At 43.9% G+C, this 22,790-nt stretch overlaps 1 protein-coding gene across 1 annotated transcript in view; it reads left to right on the forward strand.

Moving 5' to 3' along the window:
* The first annotated feature begins 499 nt into the window (after window positions 1–499).
* The window catches only part of DEPTOR (DEP domain containing MTOR interacting protein), a 182,408-nt gene continuing 160,117 nt past the window's right edge, over window positions 500–22,790 (forward strand). Inside the window, exon 1 of the mRNA XM_030795119.1 lies at window positions 500–805. Within this exon, the coding sequence (XP_030650979.1) occupies window positions 684–805 (122 nt within the window). The 5' untranslated portion in view covers window positions 500–683. The remainder of the gene's footprint in view (window positions 806–22,790) is intronic.

The following is a 22,790-nucleotide window of genomic DNA, read 5'->3' on the forward strand; positions in this document are numbered from 1 at the left end:
CAAAAAGTGGTAGCCGCAATTATTTTTATTTTGTAAGGGAGGATTAAACACATTTAAATAGGACATCACAGGAGTGGAGCTGGATCCCAGGTCGGCCTGATTCCTAGGCCGGCGTTCCTTATTGATTACAACATAAGGCGAACAAGTCGTCTTTGGTGAGAGAGGTTGGGGAGAGAAGAATGTTTAATTTCTCCATGCCCTTCAATGACATGTATAACCTTCACTGTTGACCATTTGGCCAGATTGTTGAATTATGTTTTGCTCTCTGGCAACTTGGTATATGGAACGTACAATAAAAAGGCCTTCATTCTAGTAACCTCCAGGCCTGTCCCCAGGATTCTACAGCATGAGCTTTGTGGGTAAAGCAAGCTCACCAAATTCAGCCTCCAGCAGCACACACAGCTCCAAAGCAGCGCCCCGCCCAGATGTTTATATTTTCCTCCATCGGCCCCGCCCCCCGACCACGAGCGGCTCTAGCCACGCCCCCAAGCTCAAGTTTCTGGGGCCGGACTAGCCCAGCGCGTCTGCCTACCCACAGGGATTCCCTCTCCAGCCAATCCAGTCAGAGCAGCGGAGCTGCCCCGAACAAAGATGGCGCGGGAAGCGTCTGTGAGGGCAAACTGATCAGAGCACCCAAACCCTCGGCGGACAGCGGAGCCAGTGTTAGCCCCACGGCCCCAACCATGGAGGAGGGCGGCAGCACTGGCAGTGCTGGCAGTGACAGCAGCACCAGCGGGAGTGGCGGCGCGCAGCAAAGGGAGCTGGAGCGCATGGCTGAGGTCTTGGTCACCGGGGAGCAGCTACGGTAAGGCAAGAGACACAGCGGGTGAGCTCACGATGGCACTGCCAACGCGTGCCCGCTGCAGTCCTGCGCGCACGCGCTCCCTGGCTTGTGGCTTGCGACTCGCGTGGGGCGTCGGGACGGCTGCGGGCGCGTGGATGGTCCTCGGTGCGCCCGCCCTTAGTAGCTGCAGCCCCTGTGCCTGAGGACTCGCTCGCCACGCGGGGCTGCCTGGCAGAAGCCGACGAGCGGGTGGTGCGCGCTGCGCCCTAGCCTGGCTGCTGCAGCCCTGTGCCGGGCAGAGTCCCTGCCACCCACCGCGCTGTCCGTCTTCCCGAGTACCTGGACGCCGCCAGGCCTCCCGGCTGACAGCCTGCGCCTCGTCCGCCAAGAGAGAAAAAGGGGTCGGTGTGGGGTCCCGAGGCGACCCCAGCCCCTCTACTCCTTGATAAAAGGAGCAAAACCAACGATAGCCTTCACTAGGTTTTCCATTTTGCTGACAAGTCTTCCTTCACTCCCCTGAGCCTCGGTGTTTTCCATCTGTAAAACAGGGCTGATTCAAGGGCTTTTGTGGGGTTAAACTGAGAGAGCATTTCTGAAACCCTGCACCTATCAGTTAATTGGCACATCGTCCTCAATCATTTGGGTCCGCAAGGGGGCGTGGAGGCACCTTGTCGGGCTGCCTTGAGGTTGTGTCAACTCCCCGGTCCCGCACGTTTTGGGCAGCGGGATCCATGGGGACCCTGGCTGCTGCAAGAATTAAGACTTGCGGCGTCTCACGGAACTTGGGAACAAGGATGACCCCCAGAATCCCCCTTGCCATTCCCATCCCTGTATGGTCCTTCCTCTAGGGCTGTTTGGGAATAGTACTTATGGGCTAACTGGTTCTGCAGCTGCCCTTCGTGTGGTCATAAATCAGTTTGCCAGGAAAAAGAAAACCCAGCTCTGCAGCGTTTGAGCCACAACTTGTACGCGGGCCCCTGTTACTTCTAGTTCTTAGCCTGAATTCCCCAGCTCGTTTTGGTTTCTAGATGTCTGTGTTTCAGGACCTGAAAGAGTGACTGGCAAAGGTCTCTAAAGGAGACCAATATTGGAAGTCAGAATTAACTGATTTTTAATGTTACAAAAGGCAAATTGCACCTATCGATTCTTTGTTGATTTTTAAAAATATGTGGTCAAAATTAAAGGGAATAAAAACTTCTTTTCTTTCATCAAAAGTACTCTCTAATGAAACCTGTCAAGCGCGTCCGTGTGAAGAGACCACCAAACAAGCTTTGTGTGAGCAATAAAGCTTTTTAATCACCTGGGTGCAGGTGTACTGAGTCTAAAAAAGGAGTCAGCGAAGGGAGATGGAGAAGGGGTTGCTTTATAGGAGCTGGGTAGATAATGGATAGTGGTGTAAGTTTGTGAGGTGCAGTCCAAGAAGGCGGGGTTGACTTCATAAAGCCCTGTTGTAAAGAGTAGAGTAAGGAAGAAGGGACCTGATATCCCTTGGAGAATAAATGTTGAAGGAGCAGGAGGGTGTGTTGCTGAGAAGATTCAAAAGAGGGGCTACAAAGTAGAAGGTCATCAATATATTGAATAAGGTGACAAGCAGAGGGGTAGAAAGAAATTAATCATGAGAAAGGGCTTGGCTGAAGTAACGAGGTCTGTTCCTGAAGACTTGCGGCAGTACAGCCCAGGTAAGTTGCTGGGACTGATGGGTGTCAGGGTCAGTCCATGTAAAAGCAAAGAGAGGCTGGGACGAGGGGTGCAGGGGAATAGTGAAAAAGGCATCTTTAAGATCAAGAATGGAATAGTGAGTTGTGGAGGAAGGTATTGAGGACAAAAGAGTGTACAGGTTGGGCACCACAGGGTGGATAGGCAAAACAATTTGGTTGATAAGATGCAGATCCTGAACTAACCTGTAAGACTTGTCCAGTTTTGGGACAGGTAAAATGAGGGAATTGTAAGGAGAGTTTGTAGCCTTTAGAAGCCCAAGCTGTAGCGGGCGAGTGATAACAGGCTTCAGTCCCTTTAAAGCCTGCTGTGGGAAAGAAAGTTTAATTTCTCTGTTCTTCATTACTGGGCCATCTTTTTTAAAAGTCTTCCGTTGGATAGGGTTACTTATTTTTCATTTATTTTACAAATGTTAAATTGCATGATGGCTCTTTTTGTCCAGCAAGTACTTTTTCCTTTAAGATGCAGTTTAAATGCCTCTTCCTTGCAGTCCCCAGAGCGCTTGTTATTCCCCGCTTTTCTAGCGCCTCTCTGCACTGCAGCAGTTTTGAGAGCCATCCTTGTCACGCAGGAATTAGACCTGGGCTTGAATGACTGCTCCACCATTATGTAGGAAAGTGTCAGCATTAAATTGTTTCAAGGAAGACTTTAAGCTAGACTGAATCTTGGCTTTGCTACTTACTAGTGTGGGACCTTCGACAAGTTATTGTGCCTGTAATCCTAGCCCTTTGGGAGACCAAGGCAGGTGGATCCCTTGAGGCCTGGAGTTCGAGACCAGCCTGGCCAACATGGTGAAACCTCATCTCTACTAAAAATACAAGAATTAGCCGGGTGTGGTGGTACACGCTTGTAATCCTAGCTACTTGGGAGGCTGAGGCAAGAGGATTGCTTGAACCTGGGAGGCAGAGGTTGCAGTGAGCCAAGATAGTGCCACTGCACTCCAGCCTGGGCAACAGAGTAAGCCTCTATCTCAAAAAAAAAAAAAGAAAGAAGAACGATGGGTAATAATGATGGAATTTTACATACATACTCATGGTGTAAGTATGAGGATTAGATGAGTTGCACTTAGGGCAGTTTCTGATATGTAGTAAGCACCAGGTCAACATTAGCTAAGGTAGAGTTCTGTGACCTTGGACAGGTAAATTCACTTCTCTGAGTCTCTGTTTCCACATTTGAAAAAGACAGTGAAGATGAATGTATTTCATGGAGTTGTGAGAATTTGCCCCTGGGCTTCATGTATTAATGAGCATTCAACAAATAGTTCCTGGAATTAATTAGTATTATTGGTCTTTCTGCATCACTGCATGTGACTTCCAGCCAAGTAAGATCGGGCAGGAAGGATTGGGTGGTGGTGAAGAGGGCAGGATATAGAAATAGGCTGCCTGGGTTCTTATTCTGCCTCCACCATTTATTCTGTAACTTTAGGACAATATGTTTAGCCTCTCTGTGCCTCAGTTTCCTCTTCTACGAAATGTTATTCTGATGACACTTCTTCAGGAGCTCTGTGAGGATTAAATGAGATGCTACATGTAAAAGGCTTAGTAAATGTTAGCCACTTAATTCTACTTTGGAAAATTTTAATCATTGCTCTTTTTTATCTCAACTGTTTTGTCACTGTAACTAGCACATAGTAACTACTCAGTAAGTAGTTAAATGAATATTGTAAGTATTCAATATACTTCTGTTAGTACAGAGCAATATAATAGTCAGAATTTAGGAATTAAAGTGGTCGTATGCCTGGTTTCCTAGTTATTGGAGGGTTGGAAGTTCAGTCATTATTGTCACTTTCACAAAGAGTTCTTCTGTCTGCAGCTACCCTCTCGCTGCAGGATTGTAAGTGCTTTGCAACGTCCAGGCCTCCTGACTCTTAAGTGCTTCACACACTCTCAGTTCCCCCCTGCTTTCTCTCGCTTTGCATTACTTTCTGGGTCATCAAAGATGAGGTAGAGGTGATAAGAGGAAACCAAGGACTGGGATTTGAAATAAAAAATTTAGCCTCTAGGCCCAGTTCTATCAATTTCTTTTTCTTTCTTTAATTGTAGCTATGCCCTCTTGAGCAAGTCACTTAACCTCTCTAGTCCTAAGCATCCTTCCCTACAGAATGGGAATAATAATATCTTCCCACATAAGATTTGTGGTATTGGATCAAATAGAGTACAACATGGGAAGAAACTTTGTAAAATAAATCAATAAAGTAAGAAGAGTGTTGTTATGACTGTTGTAACCTCTAGATGTGAAATCGGGGGCTGGCTCCACAATCCTGACACTTCTTTTTTTGTTTGTGTTTTGTTTTTTGAGATGGAGTTTCACTCTTGTGGCCCAGGCTGGAGTGCAATGGCGCGATCTCGGCTCACTGCAACCTCCGCCTCCCGGGTTCAAGCGATTCTCCTGCCTCAATGTCCCAAGTAGCTGGGATGCCACCACGCCCTATTTTGTATTCTTTAAATTTATTTTTCTTGAGGCACAAGAATCGTTTCAACCCAGGAGGTAGAGGTTGTGGCTAATTTTGTATTTTATTTATTCATTTATTTATTTATTTTTAGAGGAGACGAGGTTTCTCCATGTTGGTCAGGCTGGTCTCCAGCTCCCAACCTGAGGTAATCTGCTCGCCTCAGCCTCCCAAAGTGCTCAGATTACAGGCATGAGCTGCACCCAGCCAATACTGACACTTTTTTTTTTTTTTTAAGACAGAGTCTTCACTCTGTCATCAGGCTAGAGTGCAGTGGCACGATCTCGGCTCACTGCAACCTCCGCCCCCCAGGTTCAAGCGATTCTCCTGCCTCAGCCTCCCAAGTAGGTGGGACTACAGATGCGTGCCACCACGCCAAGTTAGTTTTTTGTTTTTTTTTTTTTTTGTACTTTTAGTAGAGACGGGGTTTCACCATGTTGGCCAGAATGGTCTCGATCTCTTGACCTCGCGATCCGCCCGCCTTGGCCTCCCAAAGTGCTGGGATTATAGGCGTGAGCCACCGTGCCTGGCCAATCCTCACACTTTTTAAAGGGCAGTTGGTTGTATAAGGACAAGAAATTAACTAACAGACCTAAAAATATCTCTTGCTTCCTTTTTCAGCTTAACTGCAGGACCCTTTGTTTAATTTTCTTCATGTTTTTCCCTTGTCATAAAATATTTTACTTCCTTCCCCCAATGTATTTATATTTTTGCATCTTAAAGATGCATTTGGGGCCAGGCACGGTGGCTTAACACCTGTAATCCCAGCACTTTGGGAGGCCAAGGCGGGCAGATCACCTGAGGTCGGGAGTTCAAGACCAGCCTGACCAACATGGAGAAACCCCATCTCTACTAAAAATACAAAATTAGCCAGGCATGGTGGCACATGCCTGTAATGTCAGCTACTTGAGAGTCTAAGGTAGGAGAATTGCTTCAACCTGGGAGGCAGAGGTTGTAGTGAGCCGAGATCGCGCCATTGCACTCCAGCCTGGGCAACAAGAGCAAAACTCCGTCTCAAAAAAAAAAAAAAAATGTATTTGGATACTACTTCACAGCCCCCAGGATGGGTATAACAAAACAGAGTCACAAGTCAAATAGGGTACAACATGGGAAGAAACTTTGTAAAATAAATCAATAAAGCAAGAAGAGTGTTGTTATGACTATTGTAACCTCCAGATGTGAAATTGGGGGCTGGCTCCAATTTCACATTGGAGAAATTGTGGAGAAATTAGAACCCCTACACACTACTTGGTGGGAATGTAAAATGGTACAGCCACTTTGGAAAAATATTTGGCAGCTCCTCAAATATTAAACATAGAGTTATCATATGACCTAGAAGTTCTGCTTTTAGGTATACACCCAGGAGAAATGAGAAAACATGTCTACATAAAAACTTGTACACAAATGTTCATAGCAGTATTATAATAATCAAAAACAGGGCTGAGTGCAGTGGCTCACACCTGTTAATCCCAGCACTTTGGGAGACTGAGGTGGGTGGATCGCCTGAGGTCAGGAGTTCCAGACCAGCCTGGACAACATGGAGAAACCCTACCTCTAATAAAAATACAAAAATTATCTGTGCGTGGTGGTACATGCCTGTAGTCCCATCTACTCAGGAGGCTGAAACACAAGAATAGCTTGAACCCAGGAGGCAGAGGTTGCAGTGAGCTGAGATTGCACCATGACACTCCAGCCTGGGTGACAGAGCAAGATTCTGTCTTAAATAAATAATCAAGGGCCGGGCACAGGGGCTCACACCTGTAACCAGCACTTTGGGAGGCCGAGGTGGGTAGATCACCTGAGTTGGGAGTTCAAGACCAGCCTGACCAACATGGAGAACCCTGTCTCTACTAAAAATACAAAATTAGCCGGGCATGGTGGCACATGCCTGTAATCCCAACTACTTGGGAGGCTGAGGAAGGAGAATCACTTGAACCCAGGAGGCGGAGGTTGCGGTGAGCTGAGATTGTACCATTGCACTCCAGCCTGGGCAACCAGAGTGAAACTCTGTCTCAAAAATAAATAAATGAATAATCAAAAACGGAAACAGCTCAAATATCTATTAACTGATAAATGGATAAACAAAATGTGATATATCCATATAATGGAATATTATTCAGCAATAAAAAGGATTGGCCAGAGAATGCCATGACATTTATTTATTTATTTATTTATTTATTTATTTTTTTTTGAGACGGAATCTCACTCCACAGTGGCTCATGCCTGTAATCCCAGCACTTTGGTAGGCTGAGGCAGGTGGATCACGAGGTCAGGCATTCAAGACCAGCCTGGCCAAGATGGTGAAACCTCGTCTCTACTAAAAATACAAAAATTAGCTGGGTGTGGTGGCAGGCACCTATAGTTCCAGCTACTCGGGAGGCTGAGGCAGAAAAATTGCTTGAACCCAGATGGCAGAGGTTGCAGTGAGCCGAGATTGCGCCACTGCACTCCAGCCTGGGTGAGAGAGCGGGACTCCGTCTCAAAATAAATAAAATAAAATAAAGAAGGCCAACAATATCACTATTCTCTTTCTAGCAATGGTAGCAATTATAATAATAACAATAACACTTACATGGCACCTATTACCTGCTAAGGACACTTCTAAGCACTTTATGTATGGTAATGCCTTTAATCTTTATAGCAACTCTATGTAGTAGATACGTTTATTACTTGTATTTTGTAGGTTAAAAAATTGAGGAAAAGATCATTTAAACCAACAGGCCATAGATTATTCAGCCAGAAAATTACGGTAGAGTTGAGCGTTTCTGCTCTTAAGCAGTATGATAAGGTACAATAGTGTTCCCAACTAATGACTTAGAGGGTTAAAAAAAATGAAACACTAAAACAACTTTAAAACAGAATCATGTATATGAGAATATCACATTGCAGTGTGACAACTCTGGTAAACAAAAAAGTAGACAAGTAGCTTTTCCATTCTGTTGGGGAAAATCTGATTTATTCCTGTGAGTATTTATATTTTGACAAGGTAGGATTGTCACTTTCTCTACTAAATATTAAACTCAATCTTTCCTGACATGTGGTTTTGAAAAGTGAATTTGGACTCCACTGATTCAGAATTTGTAACCATTTTAATGGGAAGATAAATTGCAGTTCTATTTTGCCATCTGTGAGAATGGGAGTAGGGTAAGGAAGAGAATTAAGAATGTATAATAAAGGGAATGCTTAAATAGAGAGAAAATGCATTAATCCTTAATTTCACTTTAATTCATTTAATTTCATTAATTCATAATTAAGTTCACTTTTGCTCCTCTACCAAGATGAAGTGTGCTAATTACAACAATCTTATCCAATCACTAAGGCTGACTTCCCAAAGGCAACTTACTAGGCTATGAGTTTAGTTAGCTAAGTTGGAGGAAATGCAGTTCTTTCAAATTGTTTGTCACCTTTGCCTTTTTTCTATAACAGGCTGCCTTTCAGGCTCTTACAAGTTTGCTATTGTCTTTTTAATAAAAACGTCTTTAATAAATATTGAATTACTTTCCTGAATTTACTTTGCAACTGTTAATGCAGTTTTCAGAAAAAAGGTAAAAACAGGCCAGGTGTGGTGGGTCAGGCCTGCAATCCTAGCACTCTGGGAGGCTGAGGTGGGCAGATCACTTGAGGTCAGAAGTTCCAGACCAGCCTGGCCAACATAGTGAAATCCCGTCCCTGCTAAAAATACAAAAAAATTAGCTGGGTGTGGTGGTGCATGCTTGCAGTCCCTGCTACTCAGGAGGCTGAGGCAGGAGAATCGCTTGAACCAGGAAGGCAGAGGTTGCAGTGAGCCGAGATGGCACCACTGCACTCCAGCCTGGGAGACACAGTGAGACTCTGTCTCAAAAAAAAAAAAAAAAAAAAGGGTAAAATCAGCCATTGAACCAAAGATCAAGCTCCTCTAATAAATCGAATATGAGATAAGGAATTTAGAGCATACACAACAGGAAAAGGAGAAATAATTCATTTTATTCAAGTAGGCACCTAAGGAACTTTACGGTTGGTATAAGAATATCTTAGGGGGTGTCCCCTTAGAAGCTGGGACTGAAATTTTCTTCCCCTAAATAGCAGAGAGATATCCTGGAGTCAGGAAATTACTGCCTATACAGATTTTTAAAAAACAAGGGCTTTAGGAAATGAAGAGTCCCTGTATTTGGAGTCAGTGATCAAGAGCCTAATTTATGTAGAATGTTCATTCTATATTTATTTATTTATTTATTTATTTTTGAGACAGGGTCTCACTCTGTCACCTAGGTGGTGTGCAGTGGTGTAATCTCAGCTCACTGCAACATCTACCTCTGGGGTTCAAGTGATTCTCCTGCCTCAGCCTCCTGAGTAGCTGGGATTACAGGCAACCGCCACCGTGCCCGGCTAATTTTTTAATATTTAGTAGAGATGGGGTTTTCCCCACATTGGCCAGGCTTGTCTCGAACTCCTGACCTCAGGTTTTCTACCCGCCTCGGCCTCCCAGAATGCTAGGATTACAGGGATGAGCCACTGCACTTGGCCTTGTAATTACTTTTCTAAAAGGCCATTGCTGATATAAGTTATGGCTTCCATCAGCTTTGGAATCAATAAAACTGAAAATAAGTTAAATAAACCTCAAGGGAAGAGAATGCAAGGTGAAGGAAGGTCATTCTTCTGTCCTGTTCTTTCTTTCTTTTTTAATTTTAGAAAAAAATACATTGTTTTATATCTTTTTTATTGTTTATTTTTATTTTTATTTTTATTTTTTTAGACAGGGTCTCACTCTTGTCCCCCAGGTGCAGTGGCATGATCCTGGCTCACTTCAACCTCTGGATCCTGGGCTCTTGTGATCCTTCCACCTCAACCTCTCAAGTATCTGAGACTCAAGTATCTGAGACTCAGGCACGTACCACCACACCTGGCTAATTTTTGTATTTTTTGTAGAGATGGGGTCTTGCCATGTTGCGCAGGCTGATCTCAAACTCCTGGACTCCAGCGATCCTCCCACCTCAGCCTCCCAAAGTGCTGATATTAGAGGCCATCAGCACCAGCTTCCTGTCCTGTTCTTTCTAGCTTTCATTTGAGTCAGGAGTTCATTTCCCCTTCATTGGTGGCTCTTAAATGGTTGGTTTCCATGAGTTTAGTGATTAGGAAATGGCGAAGGAAAGAACAATCAGTCCCTCTTTCTACATGGTAATTATACTTTTCTGTGTTCCATTATCTACCAAGGAGAGGTGGGTACCAAATCTGAGATCCTTGTTCTAGTATTATCGGCCTTAACTAAACTTAGAAGTTTATGTCAGTGATTATTTCTATGTATCATTAGATACATGGGGGACATAGTGCAGATGGAGTCGGGGAGAGGATTCAGTGGGACAGACAGCGTGCTTGCAGGGTGGTACCTTCAGGATCAACTTGAGCTATTTTCATCAGGGCTGGCTGCAGAGAATCACTTTTTGGTAGCTTTACAAATATTTGTGAGGTTGGATGGGGAGATGAGGAGAGAAAACACACCCTGCAGTGTGAGACAAGATATGCTTTAGGGCCGGGCGTGGTGGCTCACGCCTGTAATCTCAGCACTTTGGGAGGCCGAGGCAGGTGGATCACGAGGTCAGGAGATCAAGACCACCCTGGCTAACACAGTGAAACCCCGTCTCTACTAAAAATACAAAAAAATTAGCTGGGTGTGGTGGCAGATGCCTCTAGTCCCAGCTACTCAGGAGACTGAGGCAGGAGAATGGCGTGAACCCAGGAGGCGGAGGTTGCAGTGAGCCAAGATCGTGCCACTGCACTCCAGCCTAGGTGACAGAGCGAGAATCCATCTAAAAAAAAAAAAAAAAAAAATGATATGCTTTAGTATTCCCACTTTTCAGATAACAGCTGTTGCTAGGGTGTAGCAAAAGGAAACAAATGTCATGGCCTCTAGCTTGGGGAAGCCCGTGGCAGCTGCAGAGGAGGAGGTAGGTAGCAGCTGAGGGAGGCTCAAGGCTCAAGTCTTTCCACCTATAACTCTCAGGCTGCTACTTATAGATCTGTTTGATTGTGTTTGTTTGCTTGGATCCTTGTGTCCTCCTATCTCCCTGCAATACTTTTACCTACAGATTTTGGGTTCTGATATTTACCTGGAAGCTCTCTTTATTGAGCAAGCCTTGGGCCAGTGCGTATCTATGTCTTGGCCTTGTTTAGATCATCCAGCTCTATGAGGCTCTCCTTTGAGTGGTTAAACTATTACAGCTATAGAAAACCGAACCTTGTCCTTTGTGTGCAGAGCAGGCAGGATTCAGAAGGACTAGTCCTAGCACAGTACGCTCAGTAGCTACTCTGACTTTGACTTAAGGTGTAAGAAACAAATGAACATTCTCATGGCCATTCTCTCACTGCATGCCACCCTAGTTTCATTAGAGTTAGGTTAGAGTTAGAGTGAGATGAAGTTTCTCTGTCGCCCAGCCTGGAGTGCAGTGGTGCGATCTTGGCTCACTGCAACCTCTGGCTCCCAGGTTCAAGTGATTCTCCTGCCTCAGCCTCCCCAGTAGCTGGGACTACAGGCATGCACCACCACACCTTGCTAATTTCTGTATTTTCAGTAGAGACAGGGTTTGACCATATTGGCCAGGCTAGTCTCAAACTCCTCACCTCAAGTGATCTGCCCGCCTCGGCCTCCCAAAGTGCTGGGATTACAGGCATGAGCCACTGCACCTGGCCAGTTGCATTTTATTATGTATGAAGTTTGGCTAACGTCTAACAAGTATTGAAATTCTGGAGGAATACTATGCGAGTCGTGAGTGGTGTCCGAAAGCAAAGAAGATAGTGTAGAGGAGGGACAGTGTAGAAATAAAGAATTATTTGCTGGTTTAAGGACAACCAATATGAGAAAAGGCAATTTGCAAAGAAAAAAAATACTTTTAAAGGATTGGCTTTTTTTTTTTTTCATGTTGAAGAATTGAGCACATATTTCTACTGAGGATCTTGACTTAGTTTGCTACTTAAAATGCAAGTTCCTTATACAGATTTGTGTCCTATTTCCAAACACATATAATGAGTGTAGTAAAGAGAGAATTTCTTTTTTTGTTTTTCTTTTTTGGAGACAGTCTCTCTCTGTTGCTCAGGCTGGAGTGTGGTGGCGTGATTGCAACCTCTGCTTCCAGGGTTCAAGCTCACTGCAACCTCCGCTTCTAAGGTTCAAGCAATTCTTGTGCCTCAGCCTCCTTAGTAGCTGGGACTACAGGCGTGCACCACCATGCCCAGCTAACTTTTTGTATTTTAGTAGAGATGAGGTTTTACCACATATCCGGACTGGTCTCGAACTTTTGAGCTCAGGCAATCGGCCCGTCTTGAATTATAGGTGGAGCTACCTTGCCTGGCCTGAATTTCTTGATTTGAAGAACTATTGTTTTACTTCTTAGTTTCTTTCTCCTTTCCCAAGAGGAAAGGAGAATGGGGTAACCTTGGACCCTCTTTTCACTGAATTTTTTTAAAGCTCTACTTATTTTTTACTCTTTAACTTTTCTATATATGAAAGTGACGTACACAGAATATATTCACTGCAAAAAGTGGGGTTTATTCCCTGTAGTGGTATATGACTGTGTTTTACATTGAAGTGTGAAATGCCCCTTAATCATCTTAAGTTATAGTGTGGTTGATAAAATAAGACTTTACCAAAGCTCTTCCTATTTTGTTCTGAGGAACTGACAATAATAAAACTGTTTAGGGATGTGGTTTTGAGGGAATTACCTAATGTATGACTCTGATTCATTTTCCTTCATATTGCCGATCACATTCTACAAACCAGTCATCAATAAAATAAATTCTAACAGTAGAAACAAATTCTACTGTTATACAGTGAGCATAGCCTAGGTTGTCACAAGAGAGGATTAGCAGGCCTTGACGCCATGATAAGGAACATTTTTTCTCTTGCTATACTTGAAGAGCCAGAAGCCATCACATAATATTTAAGGACATCCAAGTATAAGCAATAGGAGTAAGCTAGAGCTTTTTCCTCTAACATTGTATTATGAAAAATTTCAAATGTACAGAAAAGTTTAAATAATTTTATAGTGAACACTCATGTCCACCACTTAAGATTCCACAATTAACATTTCACTGTATTGCTTTATCACGTGACTATCCATCTAGCTCTCCCTCTATCCATCCATCAATTGATTCATCTTTTTTGGAAAGTATTTCAGAGTACGTTGTAGACAATAATACACTTTTCCTAAAACCTTCAGCCCTCAGTGTGCTAACTAGTATTCACTATGCTTTTGGTTCTTTTTTTCAGAGATAAAATTTATATAGAATAAAATATACCATCTGATGAATATTGGCTAAGGCAATTGCAAATCTATGCAACCCAATTCCCTATCCAGATATTTTTTAATGCTTTTGACTGCAAGAAACAGACAATCAACTTAAACTTATTGCCTCCTATAAGTGGAAGTTCAGGAGATACAATGCCTTAAAATTTAATTCATTCTCTGCAATTCTTTTGGTTTTCTCTTGTAGCTCCTTCATATGCCAGCTCTTTTATTAGTTGGCTTCATCTTCCAGCCAGTGGTAGAACAGGAATTTCAGGCCTCACATGGCTTATAATGATGTCTGGGAGAAGGAGAAGAAGCATTTCCATTCAGGACTCCAATCACAAGTCCTGAGGTTCACCCTGATTTCGCTGGTTAGGTCACATGCCTATTCCTGAGTCGGTGGGATTGTAGCCAGGGGAGGGGAATGACACAAGCCAAGGAGGCATCTCCCCCAATACACACACACACAGACACACACATACACATACACAGACACACACATATACACACAGATAAACACACAGACACACACATACACACAGACACATACAGGAGTCATTCCACGATTCACCCACAACCCTATTCTACCACTTCCAGAAAAACTGCACTGGTTAATATAATTTTCTGCTATTTTGAGAAAGGGAAAAACCCACTAGTACATGTTGTTTTGAGAAAAAGAAGAATAGTGTAACAAATTAGAAAATACTCCAGTGAAAAGACAATCTTTTATTTCTTTGCAAATGTAAAACTACGAATCAGGAAGTCAACACCGTGATAGTAATCCTTAAATTTATAATAGACAACTATATTTCAGCTAATTTTATGAGAATTTCTTTTAAACAAACCTTATTTTTAGCAAATGATACCGTTTCTTCACTTGCTCAGCTCATATTTACTCAGTGCCTGCTATGTCAGGCATTTCAGTACTAGCTGTGAGAGATACCAAGTGAAATAAGAGAAGGTTCTTATTCTTGAGCAGCTCAAAATATATCCTGCCCAGTTTTACCAAGTGTGTGTACTAAGTGTAATTCATGACCTAAAACCACATTATGTTGAAGACTATGGAGAAATGGTTATGTGTTTTTACCAGTTATTTCCCTTCGCTTCCCTTCTCTTCCCTCCCCTTCCCTCCTCTTCCGTCCTCTTCCCTCCCTCCCCTCCCCTCCCCTCCCCCCTCCCTCCCCCCCTCCCCTCCCCCTCCCTCCCCTCCCCTCCCCCCTCCCCTCCCCTCCCCTCCCCCTCCCCTCCCCTCCCCCTCCCCTCCCCCTCCCCTCCCCCTCCCCCCCTCCCCCTCCCCCCCCCCTCCCCTCCCCTCCCCCCTCCCCCCTCCCCTCCCCCTCCCCTCCCCCTCCCCTCCCCCCTCCCCTCCCCCTCCCCTCCCCCCTCCCCTCCCCCCCCTCCCCTCCCCTCCCCTCCCCTCCCTCCCCTCCCCCTCCCCTCCCCTCCCCCTCCCCTCCCCTCCCCCTCCCCTCCCCCTCCCCTCCCCTCCCCTCCCCTCCCCTCCCCCTCCCCCCTCCCCTCCCCCTCCCCCCTCCTCCCCTCCCCTCCCTTTTCTTTTCTTTTCTTTTCTTTTCTTTTCTTTTCTTTTCTTTTCTTTCTGGAGTTTTACTCATTCTGTCACCTGGGCTGGAGTTCAGTGGCGTAATCTCAGCTCGCTATAACCTCCGCCTCCAGGGTTCAAGTGATTCTCCTGCTTTAGCCTACCAAGTAGCTGGGATTACAGGCATGCAACACCACGCCCAGCTAATTTTTTCATTTTTACTAGAGATGGGGTTTCACCATGTTGGCCAGGCTGGTCTCCAACGCCTGACCTGACCTCAATTGATCCACCTGCCTCAGCCTCCCAAAGTGCTAGGATTACAGGTGTGAGCCACCGCGGCTGTTTTTGTTTTCTCTTTCTTTCTTTGTTTTGTGTTTTGGACACATGGTCTTTCTCTGTCACCCGGGCTGGAGTGCAGGGGCATGATCACAGCACACTGCAGCCTTAACCTTACCCACTCAAGTGAGCCTCCCACCTCAGCCTCTGAGTAGCTGGGACTACAGGTGTAGTCCACCACACCTGGCTGATTTTTTTATTTTTAGTACAGTCGACATCTCACTGTATTGCTCAAGCTGTTCTCAAACCCCTGGCTCAAGTAATCCTCCCACCTTGGCTTCCCAAAGTGTTGGGATTACAGAGGTGAACCACTATATTGAGCCTCAGTTATTTATTTATTTTTTTTACTATAGCAATTAATTTAAAATATTATTTGTTTTATTAGAAAGAGAACAAAGAGAACACAACATCATATTTTTCTCCTTCTAGGAGAAACAACTCCTCCAAATAGAATAACCAAATGATGCCACACTTGTAGGTAACTGTGTTTCTTCTGAAATTATACTGCGTCCTTAGAATTATGATACTGTACTATTAGAATTGTCGTACATCAAGCCCTCTCCTCCCCTCCCTTTAGCTCCCGACTTGGCAGAAGTGTCAAAAAGCTGTAGAAAAGATTGGATTGTACATTTTGAAGCCAAAAGTTGACTTAACAGTGGCATAAAGGGCTCTGTCTTCCTGTTGAATTCTGGGCAGGATTTTTCTCAGTGCCTCATCACTAGTTTGACAAACAGTCAACAATCAACAATCTTGATTGATAAACAAGAATTCTTTATCCAAGGCTGGCACGGTGGCTCACGCCTGTAATCCCAGCACTTTGGGAGGCCGAGGCAGGAAGATGGCTTGAGGCCAGGAGTTTGAGACCAGCCTGGCCAGTATGGTGAAACCCCGTCTCTACTAAAAATATAAAAATTAGCCGGATGTGGTGTTGCATGCCTGCAGTCCCAGCTACTTGGGAGGCTGAGGCAGAAGAATTGCTTGAACCTGGGAGATAGAGGTTGCAGTGAGCAGAGATTATGCTATTGCACTCCAGCCTGGGTGACAGAGCGAGACTCTGTCTCAGGAAAAAAAAAAAAAAAAAAAAGACTTCTTTATCTGTTCATTTGTATTTGTCCTGAGGCAAAATCAATCAATTTTATGAATGGGTGTATATCACATAGGAATGGGAGTTGGGAGGATGCCTGGGTGGAAAAGGGCAAAAGCACATATTATGGAAATCTCATGTCTCATACACTATTCATATAATGAATTTATTTAAAAATTTGTACACAATAACTTTAATAAATATATTGATGATAATTCAATAGATATAAAAACTGAGAAACATTAAAATGAAGTTATTCAAAATCTAACGGTGGAGGAGTTAGGGAGTATTGAAGAATGCCTGATAGGCATTCTTGGCAAAAAAGGACACTTAAAAAAGGAAGTCATGCTTCTAACACAAGGGAAGATAACTGTCTTAGAAACTTCCACAGAAGCTGGGTGCAGTGGCTCACGTCTGTGATCCCAGCACTTTGGGGGGCTGAGGTGGGAAGATGGCTTGAGCCTAGGAGTTTCAGACCAGCCTGGGCAACACTGGGAGACCCCATCTCTACAGAAATTTAAAAAATTAGCCAGGTGTGTTAGTGCATACCTGTGATCTGAGCTACTCGGGAGGCTAAGGTGGGAGGATCACTTAAACCCAGGAGGCCGAGACTGCAGTGAGCCATGTTCTGGCTACTGCACTCCGGCCTGGGTGACAGAGCGAAAGCTTGTCTCAGAAAAGCAAAAGAGGAAAGGAGAGGAGAGGAGAGGAGAGGGGAGTGGGGGGGAGGGGAGGAGAGGAGTGGGGAAGAGAAAGGAGTGCAGGGCAAGGGGGCTTAAGACCATAAATCTAGGATAAGTGATAAAGAGTCTGTGTTGTGGGAAACCAGGCTAGAATTGACCCTTTAGCTTCTGGGTTGCCCCTCTGACCTAACAAGCTTGTGGCAGTAGCTCAGTACGGTATGAAGATCTTCTCATGACTTTTAGATGAATTTGAGACAAAAAGTTAGAGATGATAATAATCATTGTAGAGGAGGGTGATCAAGGTGTCTTTTTTGTTTTTGTTTTGTTTTGTGTTTTTAGACGAAGTCTCACTCTGTTGCTCAGGCTGGAGGGCAGTGGTGCAATCTTGGCTCACTGGAACATCCGCCTCCTGGGTTCAAGTGATTCTCATGCCTCAGCCTCCTGAGAAGCTGGGATTACAGGCATGGGCCACTACACCCAGCTAATTTTTGTATTTGGGTCGAGACAAAGTTTCCCAGGCTGATCTCGAACTCCTGACCTGAAGTGATCCACCCACCTCGACCTCCCAAAGTGCTGGGATTACAGGTGTGAGCCATCAAGCCTGGCAAGGTATCCATTTTTATATGAGTTTTTTGTTTGTTTGTTTGTTTGTATTTTGAGACAGGGTCTCACTCTGTCACCCAGGCTGGAGTGCAGTGGCACGATCTTGGCTCACTGCAACCTCCGTCTCCCAGGTTCAAGTGATTCTCCTGCCTCAGCCTCCCAAGTAGCTGGGATTACAGGCACCCGCCACCATGCCCAGCTAATTTTTGTATTTTTAGTAGAGAGGGGGTTTCACCATGTTGGCCAGGCTGGTCTTGACCTCGTGACCTCAGGTGATCCACTCACCTCGGCCTCCCAAAGTGTTGGGATTACAGGCTTGAGCCACCGTGCCTGGCCTATATGTGAGTTTTGAAGAAATGCAATAATTCAGTCATTTGTTAAATAATAGTGATAGCAATGTGTCATGTCCTATTTTATGCTTTTATATGTACATTATTTCCTTGAATTCTTACAATAGTTTTATTATCTCCATTTTAAAATGGAAGAAACCAAGGCATGAGCAATTTGCCACAGTCACACATGTGGTAAGTATGGGAGCTTGGTTTATTGGTTTTGAATCCAGGCCTCTCAGAATACATACATACAGCTGTGGAGGTAGCCCTGTAAAGTATCAGGAAGTAAGGCTTATTCTCTTTGCCTTCAGGTCACCGTCTAAGCAGGATGGGAAGAAGGAAAAGACATATGCATTTAGGTACTAATTCAAAAGGGCAATATATAGAATGGTTTAAACAATAATGGGAATTTCTTAAGCTTATGTAACATTAAATTTCAGGAGAGGGTTTGATCAGAATTTCAGGTCTATTCCTCCCATCCAAGTACTAACCAGGCCTGCCCCTGCTTAGCTTCCGAGATCAGATGGGATCCGGCACATTCAGGGTGGTATGGCTGTAGACTCAGCTCTATTTCTCTTAAATTTCCTTGATTCTACTCTGAGCATTCATGATGTCTTCATGAAGACTTCTTTTATAGTCATACAATGGCCACCCGCAGCAATCAAGACTGAAGACAGGACTGTCTGCCATTCACCATCCACGAAAGTCGTGAGCTCTGATCTTTTTGAATCATCTTAACTCACAGACCCAGTAGATATTAAGGCACAGCAATGTCCTTCATTGGTTGAAGAAAATATTCCACAGAAAAAGATACAGGTTGGGAAAAATTAGGAGACATTAGTGTACATTTTGTTCTTTACTACTTACAATGTAATTGTCCTGGTAAACCTCCTCACCATGAGGATGGCGTGTTCATCATGCTCACTTCTTCACCCCAAACCATTCCCTTACTTGGAAGATATGCCCGTCCCCCCCCCACGAAGATTTGCTCAGTAATAAAGTAAAATAGAGCTCTCAACATATGACTGAAGTGGCAATTGGCTTACGTTCAAATTTCATGGAATTATTTTTGTATTACTTGAGTTTTGATGTCTTTCCAAGAAACACCTCCACCCAGAGAGAGTCCCAGCCAAAGCTGTATAAAAGTCATCTCTTTGTATAAGCAAAGCTACTTAAGGAATAATTAAGACGCAGACTTCTGGGAAAACTGCAAAATGTTCTTTACTTGCATAACTCAACTGAGTAAAGGTCTTTCAGGTCATGTGTTTCAATATATTTGTCATCCCCTCAGCCTCTGTTGGAGCTACCTTTGTTTTTTTGTTTTTTGTTTTGTTTTGTTTTTTGAGACAGAGCCTGGCTGTGTCACCCAGGCTAGAGTGCAGTGGTGCAATCTTGGCTCACTGCAACCTCCGCCTCCCGGGTGCAAGCAATTCTCCCACTTCAGCCTCCCGAGTAGCTGGGACTACAGGCACGTGCCACCACGCCCGGCTAATTTTTGTATTTTCAGTAGAGACGGGGTTTTGCCATGTTGGCCAGGCTGGTCTCAAACTCCTGACCTCAGGTGATCTGCCCACCTTGGTCTCCCAAAGTGCTGGGATTACAGGCATGAGCTACTATACCTGGCCTGGAGCTACCTTTGATTATCAAGGTGTCAACTTTTTTCTCCACTATTAATAAGATTAAGCTTATACTTCAGTATATCATTGAATTGACATTATAACACTAACTTTGGCATTGATTTGGTACTGCATCTTACCACAGATATAAGTAATAGGAATGAATCCAAATAAAAATGGTTTTATGCTCAGATAATACTGTATGAGTTTAGCCTTTTATTCTATGAAATGGGAAGCACGTGTCCACATGCAGCAAACCTTTTGTACTCAAGTACTGACAAGGAGCTGTGATATGAAAAGCATGATTTTTCTTATGCCTGTGTGGACTACAAAAGAGAGAAGCTCCAGTTAAACCCATTGAGAAGCATCTATGAAATACAAGAAGCTGGGCTTGGAGCCAACACATTTGTCTACATGTTCCCCAGTTGCTGAGTCTGCGCTAATGAGAGCTTTAAGCCAAGAAGAGCAGAGTCTGATTACTAAGGACTTTATTATAATTTACAATTACATCTTTCAAGTGAAGGCATAGTGGTTAGGGGCAGGAATTCTTTAGAAACCACTATCCCAATGCACCAGGATTTATTGAGCCATTTTGTTTATCATGGGACAAAAAGTTATTTGATTATTTATATGCTTAATTAACCAGGGGAATCTCTTCAATTGTCTTCCTCTGCTTTGGGTGGTTATTCGGCTGCTAGATAATTTCTTTCCCTAAAGGGGAACACAGAGAAGGAGAGGAAGTTGGTTTGGCTACTTGTCAGCAGTTCTGGAAGAACGTTTATTCAGGGAGGAGTTTAAAATCTGTGAGAATTTGGGGATTATCTGGACATTTTTGTTTCCTTCATGTTGTTCCTATCTATCTGTAGTCTATGATTTCCTGGTTGAAGCCAGACTTACTGGGAGTGCATGAAGTTGGTGGATGAATCTCATAAACATCATCTCTCCTAGGCCAGGCCTGGTGGCTCATGCCTGTAATCCCAGCTCTTTGGGAGACCGCAATGGGTGGATCACTTGAGGTCAGGAGTTTGAGACCAGCTTGACCAACATGGCAAAACCCCATCTCTACTAAAAATACAAAAATCAGTGGGTGTGGTGGCATGCGCCTGTAACCCCAGCTACTCGGGAGGCTGAGGCAGGAGAATTGCTTGAACCTGGTGACAGAGAAGACTCCGTCTCAAAAAAAAAAAAATCTCTCCGTAGGTTCTTGAGATTCAGAACACTGCTCTGTCACCTGTAACTCTGCTACCCTACCAGTGTTTCTCCATTGATTCTCCAGCCTCTGCCAGAGAAAACTTCTAGTGGCCAGAACTCTATCTCATCTTTGTGAGCTTCTAAATAGACAGGTGTTGAGGGGAAGACTTCCATCAGAGGGTCTACAGCCTTGTACATTTCTGTCCCGTTTGTGTGAAGTAGATAAAGGCGAATACCACAACATTTTATGGTCCAGATTAAGGAACAGCTTAACTGGGCACCGATAAATGCAAAGGATCAGCAAGAAGGAACGTATGGTCCTCTGTCCTCTTACTGTCCTACAGTGAGTTGGGCAGGTACATCAAGCTGTCTGGCCAAGCTGCATGTTTCTGTTCCTCAGGGGGTACCCTATCCCTCTGTTATAGTGTAAGCATGAGAATGGCTGAATGGCTTTATTTCTGGAGGACAAGTATTTTGAACTCAGGCACAGAAGAGACTGAGCTGGGAAAGAGTAAGTGCTGAAGCCTTGGGGGCTTGGTTGAAGCTGCAGCTTCTCCTGCTGTGGAAAGGCCAGGCTACTAGTCCTAGCCCACTCACTGCCTGGCAGGTCAAGCTGGGCCTGTGAGGTCACATCCACAAATTCCATGGGTCCCTCCACAGCTGGCATGTCTGCACACTTTCCAAGGTGAGGTATGGTGTCCTATTCATTCATGTATCCAGGGGTTCCCTGCTTAAAATCCAGGAAGAGGCATACCATTATTTCCATGGTACAAATGCATTTTGACTTACACTGATGCTTTGAAATGAGGACTTTAAACTTTACCTTATCTTATTAGATAAGGATGTTTAGATCAAAGGTTAAACTAGGTTTTTTTTTTAACCTCTTATTCTTTTTAATTGTTTAACACTTTTTAACACTCTATTTTATGTCCGCCAAGATACGTGGCTAATTTATTCCTTGGGAGTAGGTTGTAAATTTTGTTATTATGCTATTTTTTTGCAGTATTTATGGATTTTGTGTTATATGGATTTTCTTTCAATCTTCTCAATAAATAGTAACAACAATAATAAAAATAAAAACCAGTATTTATTGAACCATACTATGTGACCAGTAGTGGCATGCAGTTTATTTGAACAGTATCATTTAATCCTTGAGTAAGTATCATTAGTCCCATTTTAGAAATGAGAACACAAAGGCTTAGAAAGATTAAGAAACTTGCCCAGGGTTACAAGATGAGCAGGTGGGAGCTGGGATTGCAGCTCCAGTTTCCCTCCAAAGGCCATGCTCTTTGATGGTTGAGGACACAGCTGGGCTCAGCCCTAAGCTGTTGGAGTGTGACGGTCAGAGGCAGAGATGCCCCAGCTATTGTGGACATGGAGCCTGGACCTTTGAACTTTGACTTTTCTTTGTTTCTTGGTGTTTTTGTTTTGTTTTGTTTTGAGCCTGAGTCTTGCTCTGTTGCCCAAGCTGGAGTGCAGTGGAGCCATCTCAGCTCACTGCAACCTCTGCCTCTGGATTCAAGTGATTCTCCCGCCTCGGCCTCACGAGTAGCTGGGATTACAGGCATGTGCCGCTGTCTGGCTAATTTTTGTATTTTTAGTAGAGACGAGGTTTCATCATGTTGGTCAGGCTGGTCTCAAACTCCTGACCTCATGCAATCCTCCCGCCTCGGCCCCGCAAAGTGCTAGGATTACAGGTGTGAACCACCGTGCCCAGCCTTGACTAATCTTTGAATATTTGTGTCTGTGTTGGGCAAAAATTAAACTTAAATAGATGATAATAATTGTGTCAACTACATATATGGAAATGATTAATAACAACATTAATACATTGTAAATGAAGAAATATTTATTAATAAAAGCTACAAAAACTTGGGTTGGTTGCATGAATAATTATTTATTTATACTATTATGTATGCCTAATTACCAGACAACATACTGATCAGTGTATGTGTATATGTACACATATAAGAAGATATCACTATGGATTATAATTAACTAAAAATATTAGAAGTTCTAGAATATGAGTATAGTTGGTTATATTTTAGGTTCTTGAAGAGTTTCTATGACATGAAATTCTAGGAAAATGCATATCCCCAGACTGGATGTGTTTTACACATAAGGGATAGATTATCCAACAGAATCTCATGTAAGGATCATTAAAACATATTCCAGGTCGGGAGCGGTGGCTCACACCT

The sequence above is a fragment of the Nomascus leucogenys genome, chromosome 16 (assembly GCF_006542625.1).
Source record: "Nomascus leucogenys isolate Asia chromosome 16, Asia_NLE_v1, whole genome shotgun sequence".
Classification (NCBI taxonomy): Eukaryota; Metazoa; Chordata; class Mammalia; order Primates; family Hylobatidae; genus Nomascus; species Nomascus leucogenys.